The sequence below is a fragment of the Oncorhynchus mykiss genome, chromosome 3 (assembly GCF_013265735.2).
Source record: "Oncorhynchus mykiss isolate Arlee chromosome 3, USDA_OmykA_1.1, whole genome shotgun sequence".
NCBI classification, from domain to species: Eukaryota; Metazoa; Chordata; class Actinopteri; order Salmoniformes; family Salmonidae; genus Oncorhynchus; species Oncorhynchus mykiss.
In genome coordinates, this window is record NC_048567.1 from 81,838,569 (window position 1) to 81,858,839 (window position 20,271).

At 45.6% G+C, this 20,271-nt stretch overlaps 1 protein-coding gene across 1 annotated transcript in view; it reads left to right on the plus strand.

The window, feature by feature from the left end:
• The window catches only part of LOC110522711 (integrin alpha-V), a 74,122-nt gene that overhangs the window by 36,263 nt on the left and 17,588 nt on the right, over positions 1–20,271 (plus strand). Inside the window, exons 15-22 of the mRNA XM_036975326.1 lie at positions 246–353; positions 1,683–1,738; positions 3,605–3,759; positions 8,586–8,723; positions 12,806–12,873; positions 13,074–13,221; positions 16,425–16,517; positions 16,749–16,828. Of these exons, the coding sequence (XP_036831221.1) occupies positions 246–353; positions 1,683–1,738; positions 3,605–3,759; positions 8,586–8,723; positions 12,806–12,873; positions 13,074–13,221; positions 16,425–16,517; positions 16,749–16,828 (846 nt within the window). The remainder of the gene's footprint in view (positions 1–245; positions 354–1,682; positions 1,739–3,604; positions 3,760–8,585; positions 8,724–12,805; positions 12,874–13,073; positions 13,222–16,424; positions 16,518–16,748; positions 16,829–20,271) is intronic.

A 20,271-nucleotide genomic window follows, 5' to 3' on the forward strand; every position in this document is an offset into this window, starting at 1 on the left:
GAGCCCTATGGACCCTGGTCTAAAGTAGTGCACTATAAAGGGAATAGGGTGCCAATTTGGGGGACAGGGTACAGAGGGGACACAGTGGCTATAGCTTCGGGCTAACAGTCTAGCTTGTTAGATCATAGCTTCAGACTTTGCCACACCCTATTCGTTACACATAGCGCGCTATAACCGCAGGGTTCATGGGCGCTTTCCTTTTGTCGCTGTTGTTTATGGTCTGACCTCTGACCTTTGATCCCCAGGGCCCGGCCGGTCATCAGTGTTAACGCCACCCTGGACATCAGCCCTCAGATCCTCAACCCACAGGATAGGAACTGCAAACTGCTTGACCATGACACACCAGTGTCCTGGTGCGTGACACACAGATTTTCACTTTCTTATGAGAGAACATAATAATGTCTCTGTGCGATGCATTGGTTCATGTCAGGGATGGCATTGAAGAGCCAAAATGTGGGTGGGGGGGGGGGGGGGGGGGTCTTAATTGACTACAGTGGTCGTCCACACAGTGTATTAGCAAGCCTTTGTTTGAGAATAACTATATGTTAATATGGCATACTCTTGTTCTCCCTTTGTGCTGACTGCGTGTTGGTAACACACACAAACTTCCTGTCTGGTAACCTCATGTTTAAACTGTACACACAGACTTCCTGTCTGGTAACCTCATGTTTAAACTGTACACACAGACTTCCTGTCTGGTAACCTCATGTTTAAACTGTACAGACAGACTTCCTGTCTGGTAACCTCATGTTTAAACTGTACAGACAAACAGAGCTGACATAAGACCATGCAACATGTTTAGCCAGTATCTACCATGTGGTGCTGTATGCTTGTCTTGAGAACCGTAGAGAACACTGTGGCCCGTACAGAACTCTGTGGCCCATAGAGAACTCTGTGGCCCGTAGAGAACACTGTGGCCCGTAGAGAACACTGTGGCCCGTAGAGAACACTGTGGCCCGCAGAGAACACTGTGGCCCGCAGAGAACACTGTGGCCCGCAGAGAACACTGTGGCCCGCAGAGAACACTGTGGCCCGCAGAGAACACTGTGGCCCGCAGAGAACACTGTGGCCCGTAGAGAACACTGTGGCCCGTAGAGAACTGTGGCCCAAGTAGAACTCTGTGGCCCGTAGAGAACACTGTGGCCCGTAGAGAACTGTGGCCCAAGTAGAACTCTGTGGCCCAAGTAGAACTCTGTGGCCCAAGTAGAAAACACTGTGGCCCAAGCAGAACACTGTGGCCCGTAGAGAACACTGTGGCCCGTAGAGAACTCTGTGGCCCGCAGAGAACACTGTGGCACGTAGAGAACTGTGGCCCAAGTAGAACTCTGTGGCCCAAGTAGAACTCTGTGGCCCAATTAGAACACTGTGGCCCGTAGAGAACACTGTGGCCCGCAGAGAACACTGTGTCCCATAGAGAACACTGTGGCCCGTAGAGAACACTGTGGCCCGCAGAGAACACTGTGGCCCGCAGAGAACACTGTGGCCCGTAGAGAACACTGTGGCCCGTAGAGAACTCTGTGGCCCGTAGAGAACTCTGTGGCCCGTAGGGAACACTGTGGCCCGTAGGGAACTCTGTGGCCCATAGGGAACACTATTAGTGCTTTTAGAGTTGGATTTCAATTGTTTTCAGTTGTGTCTACGAGATGTAAGTACACGGCGATATTTATTGTGTCTCCCCTCAGTTTCAAAGTGAAGTACTGTGTGAAGGCGAGTGGGAGAAGCGCCCCAGCCTCACTGAGTGAGTATCTGAAGGACATCTACTTCTTTACACTACATTGGATCCCTACGGGGGCTCTCTGCTACGCAACAAACGCTACTCTAGACAAAGTTGTTACCTGACAGCGTTTCCCTGTCTCTCCCGTGTCCACCAGCTGTACTTACAGAGAACTCTCCTTTACGGTCACAAAAAACGCAGCTATCCGTCTCTCCCTCTATTTCTCTGAAACTGTGATTGCATCCCAAATGCCACCCTAATTCCCTACATAGTGCACTACCTTTTGACCTGAGCCCTATGGACCCTGGTTAAAAGTAGTGCACTATTAAGGGAATAGGGTGCCATTTGGGACGCATCGCCGTGGCAACCTCTTGTCTCTTTATAAAGACATCCTGTCTGGCTGGACTAAGTCTGTTACCCAGCCTGTTAAAGAGTACAGCTTCAGGCTAGTAAGTGTGAGCTCAGCTCCGTTCCCAGTAGGACAGCCTGCTGTGTGGTGTAAGGGTTTTTAAAAGCCTCCATCTGGCTTTGCATCAGTTACATGGCAACGCGCTCGGTCCGTCTGGCTTTGTCTCTGTGTGTGTAATGGCTCCCAGACTCTGGGCCGTGTTCATTAGGGCACACTGTAGCAAAACGTTTTGCAACAGAAATGAAAACATAGATTTCTTATTGGACAAGTTCAGATAGCCCCATTCCTGTTTCAGTTTAGTTTTTTTTATTTTTTCTAATGAGTAGGACCCAGCGCTGCGTGGGAGACCACAGACGACGCTCCCAATTCATTATTTCTCGAGAAGCCTTTGAACTTCACTGCTCATGTCCCCCCGACTCCCATCAAATGGGTAGTGTTGCAGGAAACCAGAACCGTCTATTCTATTAGCTACTGTTGCAGGAAACCAGAAACGTCTTCTTGTTCTCATAGCTACTGTACGAAGCAAGAGGATCAAATAGCTGTGTTGTTGTGGTCAGAAAAAGGAGAGTTCTCGATAAGGAACCTACAGCTGGTCTAAAGTGGAGATGTAAAACTCTGTGCCATCTGTCCGTCTTATCTGGACATGATGTGTGTCTTTTTGGAAATGAGTGATTTCCCCCTGAAAGCTTTGCTCATATCACAACTGATGCCATTACTGTTAGAACTATCGCTCAGTGACTGTTAGAACTATCGCTCAGTGACTGTTAGAACTATCGCTCAGTGACTGTTAGAACTATCGCTCAGTGACTGTTAGAACTATCGCTCAGTGACTGTTAGAACTATCGCTCAGTGACTGTTAGAACTATCGCTCAGTGACTGTTAGAACTATCGCTCAGTGACTGTTAGAACTATCGCTCAGTGACTGTTAGAACTATCGCTCAGTGACTGTTAGAACTATCGCTCAGTGACGGTTAGAACTATCGCTCAGTGACTGTTAGAACTATCACTCAGTGACCGTTAGAACTATCGCTCAGTGACCGTTAGAACTATCGCTCAGTGACCGTTAGAACTATCGCTCAGTGACCGTTAGAACTATCGCTCAGTGACCGTTAGAACTATCGCTCAGTGACCGTTAGAACTATCGCTCAGTGACGGTTAGAGCTATCGCTCAGTGACGGTTAGAGCTATCGCTCAGTGACGTTTAGAGCTATCGCTCAGTGACGTTTAGAACTATCGCTCAGTGACGGTTAGAACTATCGCTCAGTGACGGTTAGAACTATCGCTCAGTGACCGTTAGAACTATCGCTCAGTGACCGTTAGAACTATCGCTCAGTGACGGTTAGAACTATCGCTCAGTGACGGTTAGAACTATCGCTCAGTGACGGTTAGAGCTATCGCTCAGTGACGGTTAGAACTATCGCTCAGTGACTGTTAGGTAGTTAGTCACGGCCTCATTGTCAGTCAGTCTGTGTCCTTGTCAGAGTTCCAGGTTGACCTGGTGTTGGACAAACACAAACACAAGGGGGCGACAAAGAGAGTTCTGTTCCTCCACGGCAAGACCTCCCGGTACACCAAGAACATGACGGTCAGCAACGGCCGAGGACCAGCCTGCGAGGAGCAAGAAGCCTTTCTCATAGTGAGTTGTCCAAAGGAAATGGACCATCCCTTAACAAGACCCCCCTCATATGATCTGAGAGGATAGGACTGGTGGAAACAATATACACTTCTAATCATTTTTTTCAGATCTCCAGAAGTGTGTAGGGGCTAGGAATTGGTTTGGGATTAGGAGACAGTTTCATCTTGTAAACTTTAGGCATTGATTCTGTATGCAGTGTGTTTTTGTTCAAGGATTGTTGTTGCTCTAGCGTTTCCATGTGTAGAAGTTACTAAACCACAACCCTCTGTAGGATGACTAGTTACTAAACCACAACCCTCTGAAGGATGACTCTAGTTACTAAACCACAACCCTCTGTAGGATGACTCTAGTTACTAAACCACAACCCTCTGTAGGATGACTAGTTACTAAACCACAACCCTCTGTAGGATGACTAGTTACTAAACCACAACCCTCTGTAGGATGACTAGTTACTAAACCACAACCCTCTGTAGGATGACTAGTTACTAAACCACAACCCTCTGTAGGATGACTAGTTACTAAACCACAACCCTCTGTAGGATGACTCTAGTTACTAAACCACAACCCTCTGTAGGATGACTAGTTACTAAACCACAACCCTCTGTAGGATGACTAGTTACTAAACCACAACCCTCTGTAGGATGACTAGTTACTAAACCACAACCCTCTGTAGGATGACTAGTTACTAAACCACAACCCTCTGTAGGATGACTAGTTACTAAACCACAACCCTCTGTAGGACGACTCTAGTTACTAAACCACAACCCTCTGTAGGATGACTAGTTACTAAACCACAACCCTCTGTAGGATGACTAGTTACTAAACCACAACCCTCTGTAGGACGACTCTAGTTACTAAACCACAACCCTCTGTAGGATGACTAGTTACTAAACCACAACCCTCTGTAGGATGACTCTAGTTACTAAACCACAACCCTCTGTAGGATGACTAGTTACTAAACCACAACCCTCTGTAGGATGACTAGTTACTAAACCACAACCCTCTGTAGGATGACTAGTTACTAAACCACAACCCTCTGTAGGATGACTAGTTACTAAACCACAACCCTCTGTAGGATGACTAGTTACTAAACCACAACCCTCTGTAGGACGACTCTAGTTACTAAACCACAACCCTCTGTAGGATGACTAGTTACTAAACCACAACCCTCTGTAGGATGACTAGTTACTAAACCACAACCCTCTGTAGGATGACTAGTTACTAAACCACAACCCTCTGTAGGATGACTAGTTACTAAACCACAACCCTCTGTAGGATGACTAGTTACTAAACCACAACCCTCTGTAGGACGACTCTAGTTACTAAACCACAACCCTCTGTAGGATGACTCTAGTTACTAAACCACAACCCTCTGTAGGATGACTAGTTACTAAACCACAACCCTCTGTAGGATGACTAGTTACTAAACCACAACCCTCTGTAGGATGACTAGTTACTAAACCACAACCCTCTGTAGGACGACTCTAGTTACTAAACCACAACCCTCTGTAGGATGACTCTAGTTACTAAACCACAACCCTCTGTAGGATGACTAGTTACTAAACCACAACCCTCTGTAGGATGACTAGTTACTAAACCACAACCCTCTGTAGGATGACTCTAGTTACTAAACCACAATCCTCTGTAGGACGACTAGTTACTAAACCACAACCCTCTGTAGGATGACTAGTTACTAAACCACAACCCTCTGTAGGATGACTAGTTACTAAACCACAACCCTCTGTAGGATGACTCTAGTTACTAAACCACAATCCTCTGTAGGACGACTAGTTACTAAACCACAACCCTCTGTAGGATGACTAGTTACTAAACCACAACCCTCTGTAGGATGACTAGTTACTAAACCACAACCCTCTGTAGGATGACTAGTTACTAAACCACAACCCTCTGTAGGATGACTAGTTACTAAACCACAACCCTCTGTAGGATGACTAGTTACTAAACCACAACCCTCTGTAGGATGACTAGTTACTAAACCACAACCCTCTGTAGGATGACTAGTTACTAAACCACAACCCTCTGTAGGATGACTAGTTACTAAACCACAACCCTCTGTAGGATGACTAGTTACTAAACCACAACCCTCTGTAGGATGACTAGTTACTAAACCACAACCCTCTGTAGGATGACTAGTTACTAAACCACAACCCTCTGTAGGATGACTAGTTACTAAACCACAACCCTCTGAAGGATGACTCTAGTTACTAAACCACAACCCTCTGAAGGATGACTAGTTACTAAACCACAACCCTCTGTAGGATGACTAGTTACTAAACCACAACCCTCTGTAGGACGACTCTAGTTACTAAACCACAACCCTCTGTAGGATGACTCTAGTTACTAAACCACAACCCTCTGTAGGATGACTCTAGTTACTAAACCACAACCCTCTGTAGGATGACTCTAGTTACTAAACCACAACCCTCTGTAGGATGACTAGTTACTAAACCACAACGCTCTGTAGGATGACTAGTTACTAAACCACAACCCTCTGTAGGACGACTCTAGTTACTAAACCACAACCCTCTGTAGGATGACTCTAGTTACTAAACCACAACCCTCTGTAGGATGACTAGTTACTAAACCACAACCCTCTGTAGGATGACTCTAGTTACTAAACCACAACCCTCTGTAGGATGACTAGTTACTAAACCACAACCCTCTGTAGGATGACTCTAGTTACTAAACCACAACCCTCTGTAGGATGACTCTAGTTACTAAACCACAACCCTCTGTAGGATGACTAGTTACTAAACCACAACCCTCTGTAGGATGACTAGTTACTAAACCACAACCCTCTGTAGGATGACTAGTTACTAAACCACAACCCTCTGTAGGATGACTAGTTACTAAACCACAACCCTCTGTAGGATGACTAGTTACTAAACCACAACCCTCTGTAGGATGACTAGTTACTAAACCACAACCCTCTGTAGGATGACTAGTTACTAAACCACAACCCTCTGTAGGATGACTAGTTACTAAACCACAACCCTCTGTAGGATGACTAGTTACTAAACCACAACCCTCTGTAGGATGACTAGTTACTAAACCACAACCCTCTGTAGGATGACTAGTTACTAAACCACAACCCTCTGTAGGATGACTAGTTACTAAACCACAACCCTCTGTAGGATGACTAGTTACTAAACCACAACCCTCTGAAGGATGACTCTAGTTACTAAACCACAACCCTCTGAAGGATGACTAGTTACTAAACCACAACCCTCTGTAGGATGACTTGTTACTAAACCACAACCCTCTGTAGGACGACTCTAGTTACTAAACCACAACCCTCTGTAGGATGACTCTAGTTACTAAACCACAACCCTCTGTAGGATGACTCTAGTTACTAAACCACAACCCTCTGTAGGATGACTCTAGTTACTAAACCACAACCCTCTGTAGGATGACTAGTTACTAAACCACAACCCTCTGTAGGATGACTAGTTACTAAACCACAACCCTCTGTAGGACGACTCTAGTTACTAAACCACAACCCTCTGTAGGATGACTCTAGTTACTAAACCACAACCCTCTGTAGGATGACTAGTTACTAAACCACAACCCTCTGTAGGATGACTAGTTACTAAACCACAACCCTCTGTAGGATGACTAGTTACTAAACCACAACCCTCTGTAGGATGACTCTAGTTACTAAACCACAACCCTCTGTAGGATGACTCTAGTTACTAAACCACAACCCTCTGTAGGATGACTCTAGTTACTAAACCACAACCCTCTGTAGGATGACTCTAGTTACTAAACCACAACCCTCTGTAGGATGACTAGTTACTAAACCACAACCCTCTGTAGGATGACTCTAGTTACTAAACCACAACCCTCTGTAGGATGACTAGTTACTAAACCACAACCCTCTGTAGGATGACTAGTTACTAAACCACAACCCTCTGTAGGATGACTAGTTACTAAACCACAACCCTCTGTAGGATGACTAGTTACTAAACCACAACCCTCTGTAGGATGACTAGTTACTAAACCACAACCCTCTGTAGGATGACTAGTTACTAAACCACAACCCTCTGTAGGATGACTAGTTACTAAACCACAACCCTCTGTAGGACGACTCTAGTTACTAAACCACAACCCTCTGTAGGATGACTCTAGTTACTAAACCACAACCCTCTGTAGGATGACTAGTTACTAAACCACAACCCTCTGTAGGATGACTAGTTACTAAACCACAACCCTCTGTAGGATGACTCTAGTTACTAACCCACAACCCTCTGTAGGATGACTAGTTACTAAACCACAACCCTCTGTAGGATGACTAGTTACTAAACCACAACCCTCTGTAGGATGACTAGTTACTAAACCACAACCCTCTGTAGGATGACTAGTTACTAAACCACAACCCTCTGTAGGATGACTAGTTACTAAACCACAACCCTCTGTAGGATGACTAGTTACTAAACCACAACCCTCTGTAGGATGACTAGTTACTAAACCACAATCCTCTGCTCTGTAGGATGACTAGTTACTAAACCACAACCATCTGTAGGATGACTCTAGTTACTAAACCACAACCCTCTGTAGGATGACTAGTTACTAAACCACAACCCTCTGTAGGATGACTAGTTACTAAACCACAACCCTCTGTAGGATGACTAGTTACTAAACCACAACCCTCTGTAGGATGATTAGTTACTAAACCACAATCCTCTGCTCTGTAGGATGACTAGTTACTAAACCACAATCCTCTGCTCTGTAGGATGACTAGTTACTAAACCACAACCCTCTGTAGGATGACTCTAGTTACTAAACCACAATCCTCTGCTCTGCAGGACGACTCTGAGTTCCGGGATAAGATCACTCCCATCTCTGTGTTCATGGAGTTTAGTCTGGACTACCAGCAGGCAGCAGATAAGACCGGCCTACTGCCTATCCTGGACCAGTCTACGCCCACCAACATCTCCAAACAGGTACCTCTTTACCTAAGGCTTCGTCCCAAATGGCACCCTATATAGTGCACTACTTTTAATCAGATCCCTATGAGTCCTGGTCTAAAGTAGTGCACTATGTAGTGAATAGAGTACCATTTAGGATGCACACGAACTGTTGTGATCAGGTGTAGAGTAGCATGTTGAGTTCAGTGGAGGTCAGTGCCCTTCAAGATCAGCCTTGTTTCTGTTACAGCGTATTGGATGACTGTCATTCATATTCACCCAGTTCAATGTAACAGTTATGGGTTTAGGTTACTGTCATTCATATTCACCCAGTTCAATGTAACAGTTATGGGTTTAGGTTACTGTCATTCATATTCACCCAGTTCAATGTAACAGTGACAGGTTTAGGTTACTGTCATTCATATTCACCCAGTTCAATGTAACAGTGACAGGTTTAGGTTACTGTCATTCATATTCACCCAGTTCAATGTAACAGTGACAGGTTTAGGTTACTGTCATTCATATTCACCCAGTTCAATGTAACAGTGACAGGTTTAGGTTACTGTCATTCATATTCACCCAGTTCAATGTAACAGTGACAGGTTTAGGTTACTGTCATTCATATTCACCCAGTTCAATGTAACAGTGACAGGTTTAGGTTACTGTCATTCATATTCACCCAGTTCAATGTAACAGTTATGGGTTTAGGTTACTGTCATTCATATTCACCCAGTTCAATGTAACAGTTATGGGTTTAGGTTACTGTCATTCATATTCACCCAGTTCAATGTAACAGTGACAGGTTTAGGTTACTGTCATTCATATTCACCCAGTTCAATGTAACAGTGACAGGTTTAGGTTACTGTCATTCATATTCACCCAGTTCAATGTAACAGTGACAGGTTTAGGTTACTGTCATTCATATTCACCCAGTTCAATGTAACAGTGACAGGTTTAGGTTACTGTCATTCATATTCACCCAGTCCAATGTAACAGTGACAGGTTTAGGTTACTGTCATTCATATTCACCCAGTTCAATGTAACAGTGACAGGTTTAGGTTACTGTCGTTCATATTCACCCAGTTCAATGTAACAGTGACAGGTTTAGGTTACTGTCATTCATATTCACCCAGTTCAATGTAACAGTGACAGGTTTAGGTTACTGTCATTCATATTCACCCAGTTCAATGTAACAGTGACAGGTTTAGGTTACTGTCATTCATATTCACCCAGTTCAATGTAACAGTGACAGGTTTAGGTTACTGTCATTCATATTCACCCAGTTCAATGTAACAGTGACAGGTTTAGGTTACTGTCATTCATATTCACCCAGTTCAATGTAACAGTGACAGGTTTAGGTTACTGTCATTCATATTCACCCAGATCAATGTAACAGTGACAGGTTTAGGTTACTGTCATTCATATTCACCCAGTTCAATGTAACAGTGACAGGTTTAGGTTACTGTCATTCATATTCACCCAGATCAATGTAACAGTGACAGGTTTAGGTTACTGTCATTCATATTCACCCAGTTCAATGTAACAGTGACAGGTTTAGGTTACTGTCATTCATATTCACCCAGTTCAATGTAACAGTGACAGGTTTAGGTTACTGTCATTCATATTCACCCAGTTCAATGTAACAGTGACAGGTTTAGGTTACTGTCATTCATATTCACCCAGTTCAATGTAACAGTGACAGGTTTAGGTTACTGTCATTCATATTCACCCAGTTCAATGTAACAGTGACAGGTTTAGGTTACTGTCATTCATATTCACCCAGTTCAATGTAACAGTGACAGGTTTAGGTTACTGTCATTCATATTCACCCAGTTCAATGTAACAGTGACAGGTTTAGGTTACTGTCATTCATATTCACCCAGTTCAATGTAACAGTTATGGGTTTAGGTTACTGTCATTCATATTCACCCAGTTCAATGTAACAGTTATGGGTTTAGGTTACTGTCATTCATATTCACCCAGTTCAATGTAACAGTGACAGGTTTAGGTTACTGTCATTCATATTCACCCAGTTCAATGTAACAGTGACAGGTTTAGGTTACTGTCATTCATATTCACCCAGTTCAATGTAACAGTGACAGGTTTAGGTTACTGTCATTCATATTCACCCAGTTCAATGTAACAGTGACAGGTTTAGGTTACTGTCATTCATATTCACCCAGTTCAATGTAACAGTGACAGGTTTAGGTTACTGTCATTCATATTCACCCAGATCAATGTAACAGTGACAGGTTTAGGTTACTGTCATTCATATTCACCCAGTCCAATGTAACAGTGACAGGTTTAGGTTACTGTCATTCATATTCACCCAGTTCAATGTAACAGTGACAGGTTTAGGTTACTGTCATTCATATTCACCCAGATCAATGTAACAGTGACAGGTTTAGGTTACTGTCATTCATATTCACCCAGTCCAATGTAACAGTGACAGGTTTAGGTTACTGTCATTCATATTCACCCAGTTCAATGTAACAGTGACAGGTTTAGGTTACTGTCATTCATATTCACCCAGTTCAATGTAACAGTGACAGGTTTAGGTTACTGTCATTCATATTCACCCAGTTCAATGTAACAGTGACAGGTTTAGGTTACTGTCATTCATATTCACCCAGTTCAATGTAACAGTGACAGGTTTAGGATACTACATGATAGTGGAATGTTTCCTATACCCATCATGGGCTTTCTACAAACCAGCCTACGAATGAAAGTTTATAACGTGGGTGCACATATCGAGAGACAAACTGGAGTCCTCAGGGTGACAAACAGTTACACATTCTATACCGCCTCGCACCATCTAGATGATTTGGGGCATTAGTCCAAACCGTTGCAAACCTTTCCATTTTGCAACTAAATCAAGCGTTCCTATTGGACAAATTTAGCTAGGTCCCTCCCCGTTCTGTTCCGTTTGCTTCTGTTTTTTAAAAGAAACATTTTCGCAACAGAATCGTCGGGATGAATACACCCCTGATCATCCGCACGCACAGTTCGCTTTCACAGCAGCCACATACAGCGTCGTCACTTTGTTCGTTGTAGAATTCCTTCTCGCATCTTCGCTCTCTCCTCCTCTCACCTTTTCCCTTCGCTTGTGGACTTTAGTGTACAACACAACAGCTGTCTGTGACCAGGCGCAAACACCCCTCCAAGCCAAACCTTCATACCATAACCGCTAACCTTTACACAGCCTACGTTATAGTCAACAAGCTAGTAAAACCCACAATCCAATCTGTGTGTTCAATTACTCAGTACAGTGTACAGCAAGCAGTTTAGCAGTTACATCGGCTGGTGCCGGTGGCAATAAATTAATAAAACCAAAAGCTTACCTTGACTTAGAAGATTTCCTGTGTTGGATAGCCTTAGCCAGCTAGCTAGCTAACTTCAATACTATTCCTCTCTGTTTGAGTCAGGTTGTTGAGTAGGCTAAATTAGCTGCATTAGCTAAGGAAGTGAAAGGTAAACTGAGAAAAATATATACAATGAAATATAGCTCTCTCTTTCTGCTGAATCTCCTTAATTTTGTTTAATTTTTTTTTTGTTTAACTTCAGCTATTGTCTTTCTCTCACTTTGATTCAACTACTCACCACATTTTATACACTGCAGTGCTAGCTGTAGCTTCTGCTTTCAGTACTAGATTAATTCTCTGATCCTTTGTTTGGGTGGACAACATGTTAGTTCATGCTACAAGGTTGGAGGACGTCCTCCGGAAGTTTGTCATAATTACTGTGTAAGTCTATGGAAGGGGGTGTGAACACGAGCCTCCTAGGTTTTGTATTGAAGTCAATGTACCCAGAGGAGGACAGAAGCTAGCTGTCCTCCGGCTACACCATGGTGCTACCTAACAGAGTGCTGTTGAGGCTGCTGTAGACTTGCATTACAAAACGGTGTGTTTTAAATCAGTTCTTTGGTGATGTGAATCTATTTAGTATAGTTTTAACTAAAAAGGATAACTTTTTAAATGTTTCTCTATTTTGATGAAATCCACTGAGGAGGATGGTCCTCCCCTTCCTCCTCTGTTGGAGCCTCCTCTGGTTGAGTGGTGAGGGATGGGTAAAGTTTTTTTGGGGTAAACAAACTGTCTACTTGGGACAATATTTTTCAGGCCCATATCCTACTGGACTGTGGAGATGACAACATCTGCAAGCCAGACCTCAAGCTGTCTGTAGTGAGGTGAGTGGTCCTCCTCCTTCAGTATATAAGGCTATGAGGACTAACATAGCTAGCCAAGTCCAGCTGTGCTGGCCTAGTTACAGAGGACGTATTTATCGCCAGAACAGTGTGGTTCTTGTTTCCCACAGTGACGTTGTTCAAACTGAGTCTAGATCTTTTTCCATGAATTGTCTTATTTTTTATTTATTTTTTACCACAAGTGACCAGAAGGAGATCTACATAGGAGACGATAACCCCTTGACCCTGGAGGTGACCGCGGAGAACCGAGGAGAAGGGGCGTACGAGGCAGAGCTACATGTCTTCATTCCTCCCCAGGCTGACTTCACCGGGGTCGTACGCAACAGTGAGGTATACACTCCCCTAATGAACTGTGATGGTGATGGTATGGGTAGGTTGTACCCAACAGTGAGGTATAAACTCCTCTAATGAACTGTGATGGTATGGGTAGGTTGTACCCAACAGTGAGGTATACACTCCTCTAATGAACTGTGATGGTATGGGTAGGTTGTACCCAACAGTGAGGTATAAACTCCCCTAATGAACTGTGATGGTATGGGTAGGTTGTACCCAACAGTGAGGTATAAACTCCCCTAATGAACTGTGATGGTATGGGTAGGTTGTACCCAACAGTGAGGTATACACTCCCCTAATGAACTGTGATGGTATGGGTAGGTTGTACCCAACAGTGAGGTATAAACTCCTCTAATGAACTGTGATGGTATGGGTAGGTTGTACCCAACAGTGAGGTATACACTCCCCTAATGAACTGTGATGGTATGGGTAGGTTGTACCCAACAGTGAGGTATAAACTCCTCTAATGAACTGTGATGGTATGGGTAGGTTGTACCCAACAGTGAGGTATACACTCCCCTAATGAACTGTGATGGTATGGGTAGGTTGTACCCAACAGTGAGGTATAAACTCCCCTAATGAACTGTGATGGTATGGGTAGGTTGTACCCAACAGTGAGGTATAAACTCCTCTAATGAACTGTGATGGTGATGGTATGGGTAGGTTGTACCCAACAGTGAGGTATAAACTCCCCTAATGAACTGTGATGGTGATGGGTAGGTTGTACCCAACAGTGAGGTATAAACTCCCCTAATGAACTGTGATGGTGATGGGTAGGTTGTACCCAACAGTGAGGTATAAACTCCCCTAATGAACTGTGATGGTATGGGTAGGTTGTACCCAACAGTGAGGTATAAACTCCCCTAATGAACTGTGATGGTGATGGGTAGGTTGTACCCAACAGTGAGGTATAAACTCCTCTAATGAACTGTGATGGTATGGGTAGGTTGTACCCAACAGTGAGGTATAAACTCCCCTAATGAACTGTGATGGTGATGGGTAGGTTGTACCCAACAGTGAGGTATAAACTCCTCTAATGAACTGTGATGGTATGGGTAGGTTGTACCCAACAGTGAGGTATACACTCCCCTAATGAACTGTGATGGTATGGGTAGGTTGTACCTAACAGTGAGGTATAAACTCCTCTAATGAACTGTGATGGTATGGGTAGGTTGTACCCAACAGTGAGGTATAAACTCCTCTAATGAACTGTGATGGTGATGGTATGGGTAGGTTGTACCCAACAGTGAGGTATAAACTCCTCTAATGAACTGTGATGGTATGGGTAGGTTGTACCCAACAGTGAGGTATAAACTCCTCTAATGAACTGTGATGGTATGGGTAGGTTGTACCCAACAGTGAGGTATAAACTAGGCCGTCATTGTAAATAAGAATTTGTTCTTAAACTGACTTGCCTAGTTAAAATAAACATGTAACAGTGTTGGTGACCTTCTCCCGAATATGGGTGTTTTCCTCATTGTGTTCCTCTGCATTCCCCTGGTGGCTGTACAGTGGTGGTGGTTAAGTTACTCATTCCCCTGGTGGCTGTACAGTGGTGGTGGTTAAGTTACTCATTCCCCTGGTGGCTGTACAGTGGTGGTGGTTAAGTTACTCATTCCCCTGGTGGCTGTACAGTGGTGGTGGTTAAGTTACTCATTCCCCTGGTGGCTGTACAGTGGTGGTGGTTAAGTTACTCATTCCCCTGGTGGCTGTACAGTGGTGGTGGTTAAGTTACTCATTCCCCTGGTGGCTGTACAGTGGTGGTGGTTAAGTTACTCATTCCCCTGGTGGCTGTACAGTGGTGGTGGTTAAGTTACTCATTCCCCTGGTGGCTGTACAGTGGTGGTGGTTAAGTTACTCATTCCCCTGGTGGCTGTACAGTGGTGGTGGTTAAGTTACTCATTCCCCTGGTGGCTGTACAGTGGTGGTGGTTCAGTTACTCATTCCCCTGGTGGCTGTACAGTGGTGGTGGTTAAGTTACTCATTTGATAGACTCTCACCGTTGATTAACTTTTTATTAATTTTACCTTTATTTAACTAGACGAGTCAGTTTAAGAACAAATTCTTATTTACAATGACGGACTAGGAACGGTGGGGTTAACTGCTGTTCAGGGGCAGAATGACACATTTTTTACTTTGTCAGCTCGGGGGATTCGATCTAGCAACCTTTCAGTTACTAGTCCAACGCTCTAAACCACTAGGCTACGCTGCCGCCTCTACACTCTAACCAGTAGGCTACCCTGTCGCCTCTACACTCTAACCACTAGGTTACCATGCCACCTCTACACTCTAACCACTAGGCTACCTGCCACCTCTACACTCTAACCACTAGGCTACGCTGCACCTCTACACTCTAACCACTAGGCTACCTGCCGCCTCTACACTCTAACCACTAGGTTACCATGCCACCTCTACACTCTAACCACTAGGCTACCTGCCACCTCTACACTCTAACCACTAGGCTACGCTGCCACCTCTACACTCTAACCACTAGGCTACGCTGCCGCCCCTACACTCTAACCACTAGGTTACGCTGCCACCTCTACACTCTAACCACTAGGCTACGCTGCCACCTCTACACTCTAACCACTAGGCTACGCTGCCGCCCCTACACTCTAACCACTAGGCTACCCTGCCACCTCTACACTCTAACCACTAGACTACCCTGCCACCTCTACACTCTAACCACTAGGCTACCCTGCCACCTCTACACTCTAACCACTAGGCTACGCTGCCGCCCCTACACTCTAACCACTAGGCTACCCTGCCGCCTCTACACTCTAACCACTAGGCTACGCTGCCTCCTCTACACTCTAACCACTAGACTACCCTGCCGCCCCTACACTCTAACCACTAGACTACCCTGCCGCCCCTACACTCTAACCACTAGACTACCCTGCCACCTCTACACTCTAACCACTAGGCTACGCTGTCGCCCCGTAGACATGATCCACTAGAAATGGTTCTCTGAAGGAATCCTGATGCTAAAATACTAATGAGACATGTTTGTTTGTCCAATGACAATACAGCCGTGATGTTATGTTTGTCCAATGACAACACAGCCGTGATGTTATGTTTGTCCAATGACAACACAGCCGTGATGTTATGTTTGTCCAATGACAACACAGCCGTGATGTTATGATGGACGGAAACGGCAGTAAAAGCTTAGAAAATACAAATTTATTTGTCCCCTTTTCCAGACTCTGTCTAGATTGTCCTGCGCCTACAAGATAGAGAATCAGACCAGGGTGGTGGTGTGTGACCTGGGGAACCCCATGAAAGGAGGAACTAAAGTGAGTGGACGGAGCATGCAGATGGTGACAGTCCTGTTGACCTGAATGGGGGAGGGGGGGGGGGGGGGGGGGGGGGGGGGGATTCCTGTTCTAGGTATTCTATTTCTATGTCGGGGTGTTGACAGACACCTAGACGGCACCGGGTTACTGTTACATGTGAGTGTACTTTGTGAATAAATGTGCCTCTGATCAGAGTGACTCACAGTGATCCTGATGTTGTGGTGTGTTCAGGTGCTGGCCGGACTACGTTTCAGCGTCCACCAGCTCTCAGAGCAGGACACGTCTGTGGAGTTTGACCTGCAGATAAAGAGGTAATCAGGGTCGTATGAGAAACTCTCTTATTTTTTTTAGGTACTACAATCAGGGTCTCAACTCACTGTTAAGAGTTAGAATAGTACAATATTAAAGTAGCCATTTTGTCAACGTTGTTGCGCATCAGCAGTTTTCCTGTTGTTATTTAAATCAAATGTATTTATACAAAATACAACAGAGTACAAAAATACGATAACGAACGAGTCCCCTCATATAAATACCTTGGGCATTTGGATCGACGACGAGCTGTCATTTAAAACACGCAGATGAGCTAACTAAGAAACTGAGTCTTAAACTGGGCTTGTTCTTCAGGTTGTAGGAAAACTATTGATCAGTCAATTTCCCTGTCAAATCAAATCAAATCAAATGTATTTATGTAGCCCTTCGTACATCAGCTGATATCTCAAAGTGCTGTACAGAAACCAAGCCTAAAACCCCCAAACAGCAAGCAATGCAGGTGTAGAAGCACGGTGGCTAGGAAAAAACTCACTATAAAGGCCAGAACCTAGGAAGAAACCTAGAGAGGAACCAGGCTATGAGGGGTGGCCAGTCCTCTTCTGGCTGTGCCGGGTAGACAGGAACCAGGCTATGAGGGGTGGGCCAGTCCTCTTCTGGCTGTACCGGGTAGACAGGAACCAGGCTATGAGGGGTGGCCAGTCCTCTTCTGGCTGTACCGGGTAGACAGGAACCAGGCTCTGAGGGGTGGCCAGTCCTCTTCTGGCTGTACCGGGTAGACAGGAACCAGGCTCTGAGGGGTGGCCAGTCCTCTTCTGGCTGTACCGGGTAGACAGGAACCAGGCTATGAGGGGTGGGCCAGTCCTCTTCTGGCTGTACCGGGTGGAGATTATAACAGAACATGGCCAAGATGTCTAGTAAAGTTTACAGTAATGTCGGATAAAAAGAAAATGACAGGCCTGATGGAAACACACATGTTCTGTAAACTTTCCAAACGTCAACAAAACAAAATATCAAGGTAAACTGTGAGTCATGTGATGACTTGGTGTGTTGGTCCTCCCACTATGACATGGTGTGTTGGTCCTCCCACTATGACATGGTGTGTTGGTCCTCCCACTATGACTTGGTGTGTTGGTCCTCCCACTATGACATGGTGTGTTGGTCCTCCCACTATGACATGGTGTGTTGGTCCTCCCACTATGACAGGGTGTGTTGGTCCTCCCACTATGACATGGTGTGTTGGTCCTCCCACTATGACATGGTGTGTTGGTCCTCCCACTATGACATGGTGTGTTGGTCCTCCCACTATGACTTGGTGTGTTGGTCCTCCCACTATGACATGGTGTGTTGGTCCTCCCACTATGACATGGTGTGTTGGTCCTCCCACTATGACATGGTGTGTTGGTCCTCCCACTATGACATGGTGTGTTGGTCCTCCCACTATGACATGGTGTGTTGGTCCTCCCACTATGACATGGTGTGTTGGTCCTCCCACTATGACATGGTGTGTTGGTCCTCCCACTATGACATGGTGTGTTGGTCCTCCCACTATGACATGGTGTGTTGGTCCTCCCACTATGACATGGTGTGTTGGTCCTCCCACTATGACATGGTGTGTTGGTCCTCCCACTATGACATGGTGTGTTGGTCCTCCCACTATGACATGGTGTGTTGGTCCTCCCACTATGACATGGTGTGTTGGTCCTCCCACTATGACTTGGTGTGTTGGTCCTCCCACTATGACATGGTGTGTTGGTCCTCCCACTATGACATGGTGTGTTGGTCCTCCCACTATGACATGGTGTGTTGGTCCTCCCACTATGACATGGTGTGTTGGTCCTCCCACTATGACAGGGTGTGTTGGTCCTCCCACTATGACATGGTGTGTTGGTCCTCCCACTATGACAGGGTGTGTTGGTCCTCCCACTATGACATGGTGTGTTGGTCCTCCCACTATGACATGGTGTGTTGGTCCTCCCACTATGACATGGTGTGTTGGTCCTCCCACTATGACAGGGTGTGTTGGTCCTCCCACTATGACATGGTGTGTTGGTCCTCCCACTATGACATGGTGTGTTGGTCCTCCCACTATGACTTGGTGTGTTGGTCCTCCCACTATGACTTGGTGTGTTGGTCCTCCCACTATGACATGGTGTGTTGGTCCTCCCACTATGACATGGTGTGTTGGTCCTCCCACTATGACTTGGTGTGTTGGTCCTCCCACTATGACTTGGTGTGTTGGTCCTCCCACTATGACATGGTGTGTTGGTCCTCCCACTATGACTTGGTGTGTTGGTCCTCCCACTATGACATGGTGTGTTGGTCCTCCCACTATGACATGGTGTGTTGGTCCTCCCACTATGACATGGTGTGTTGGTCCTCCCACTATGACTTGGTGTGTTGGTCCTCCCACTATGACATGGTGTGTTGGTCCTCCCACTATGACATGGTGTGTTGGTCCTCCCACTATGACTTGGTGTGTTGGTCCTCCCACTATGACATGGTGTGTTGGTCCTCCCACTATGACTTGGTGTGTTGGTCCTCCCACTATGACTTGGTGTGTTGGTCCTCCCACTATGACATGGTGTGTTGGTCCTCCCACTATGACATGGTGTGTTGGTCCTCCCACTATGACATGGTGTGTTGGTCCTCCCACTATGACTTGGTGTGTTGGTCCTCCCACTATGACTTGGTGTGTTGGTCCTCCCACTATGACATGGTGTGTTGGTCCTCCCACTATGACATGGTGTGTTGGTCCTCCCACTATGACATGGTGTGTTGGTCCTCCCACTATGACATGGTGTGTTGGTCCTCCCACTATGACATGGTGTGTTGGTCCTCCCACTATGACATGGTGTGTTGGTCCTCCCACTATGACATGGTGTGTTGGTCCTCCCACTATGACATGGTGTGTTGGTCCTCCCACTATGACATGGTGTGTTGGTCCTCCCACTATGACTTGGTGTGTTGGTCCTCCCACTATGACTTGGTGTGTTGGTCCTCCCACTATGACTTGGTGTGTTGGTCCTCCCACTATGACATGGTGTGTTGGTCCTCCCACTATGACTTGGTGTGTTGGTCCTCCCACTATGACATGGTGTGTTGGTCCTCCCACTATGACATGGTGTGTTGGTCCTCCCACTATGACTTGGTGTGTTGGTCCTCCCACTATGACTTGGTGTGTTGGTCCTCCCACTATGACATGGTGTGTTGGTCCTCCCACTATGACATGGTGTGTTGGTCCTCCTACTATGACTTGGTGTGTTGGTCCTCCCACTATGACTTGGTGTGTTGGTCCTCCCACTATGACTTGGTGTGTTGGTCCTCCCACTATGACTTGGTGTGTTGGTCCTCCCACTATGACTTGGTGTGTTGGTCCTCCCACTATGCCTGGGGGGAACCATGCAGTTTATCAGGCTACAGATGAAATCCGTTACGATGAACTTCACAGGGAGGTGAAAGAGCCCGATTGATGCTGCTTTCTAAT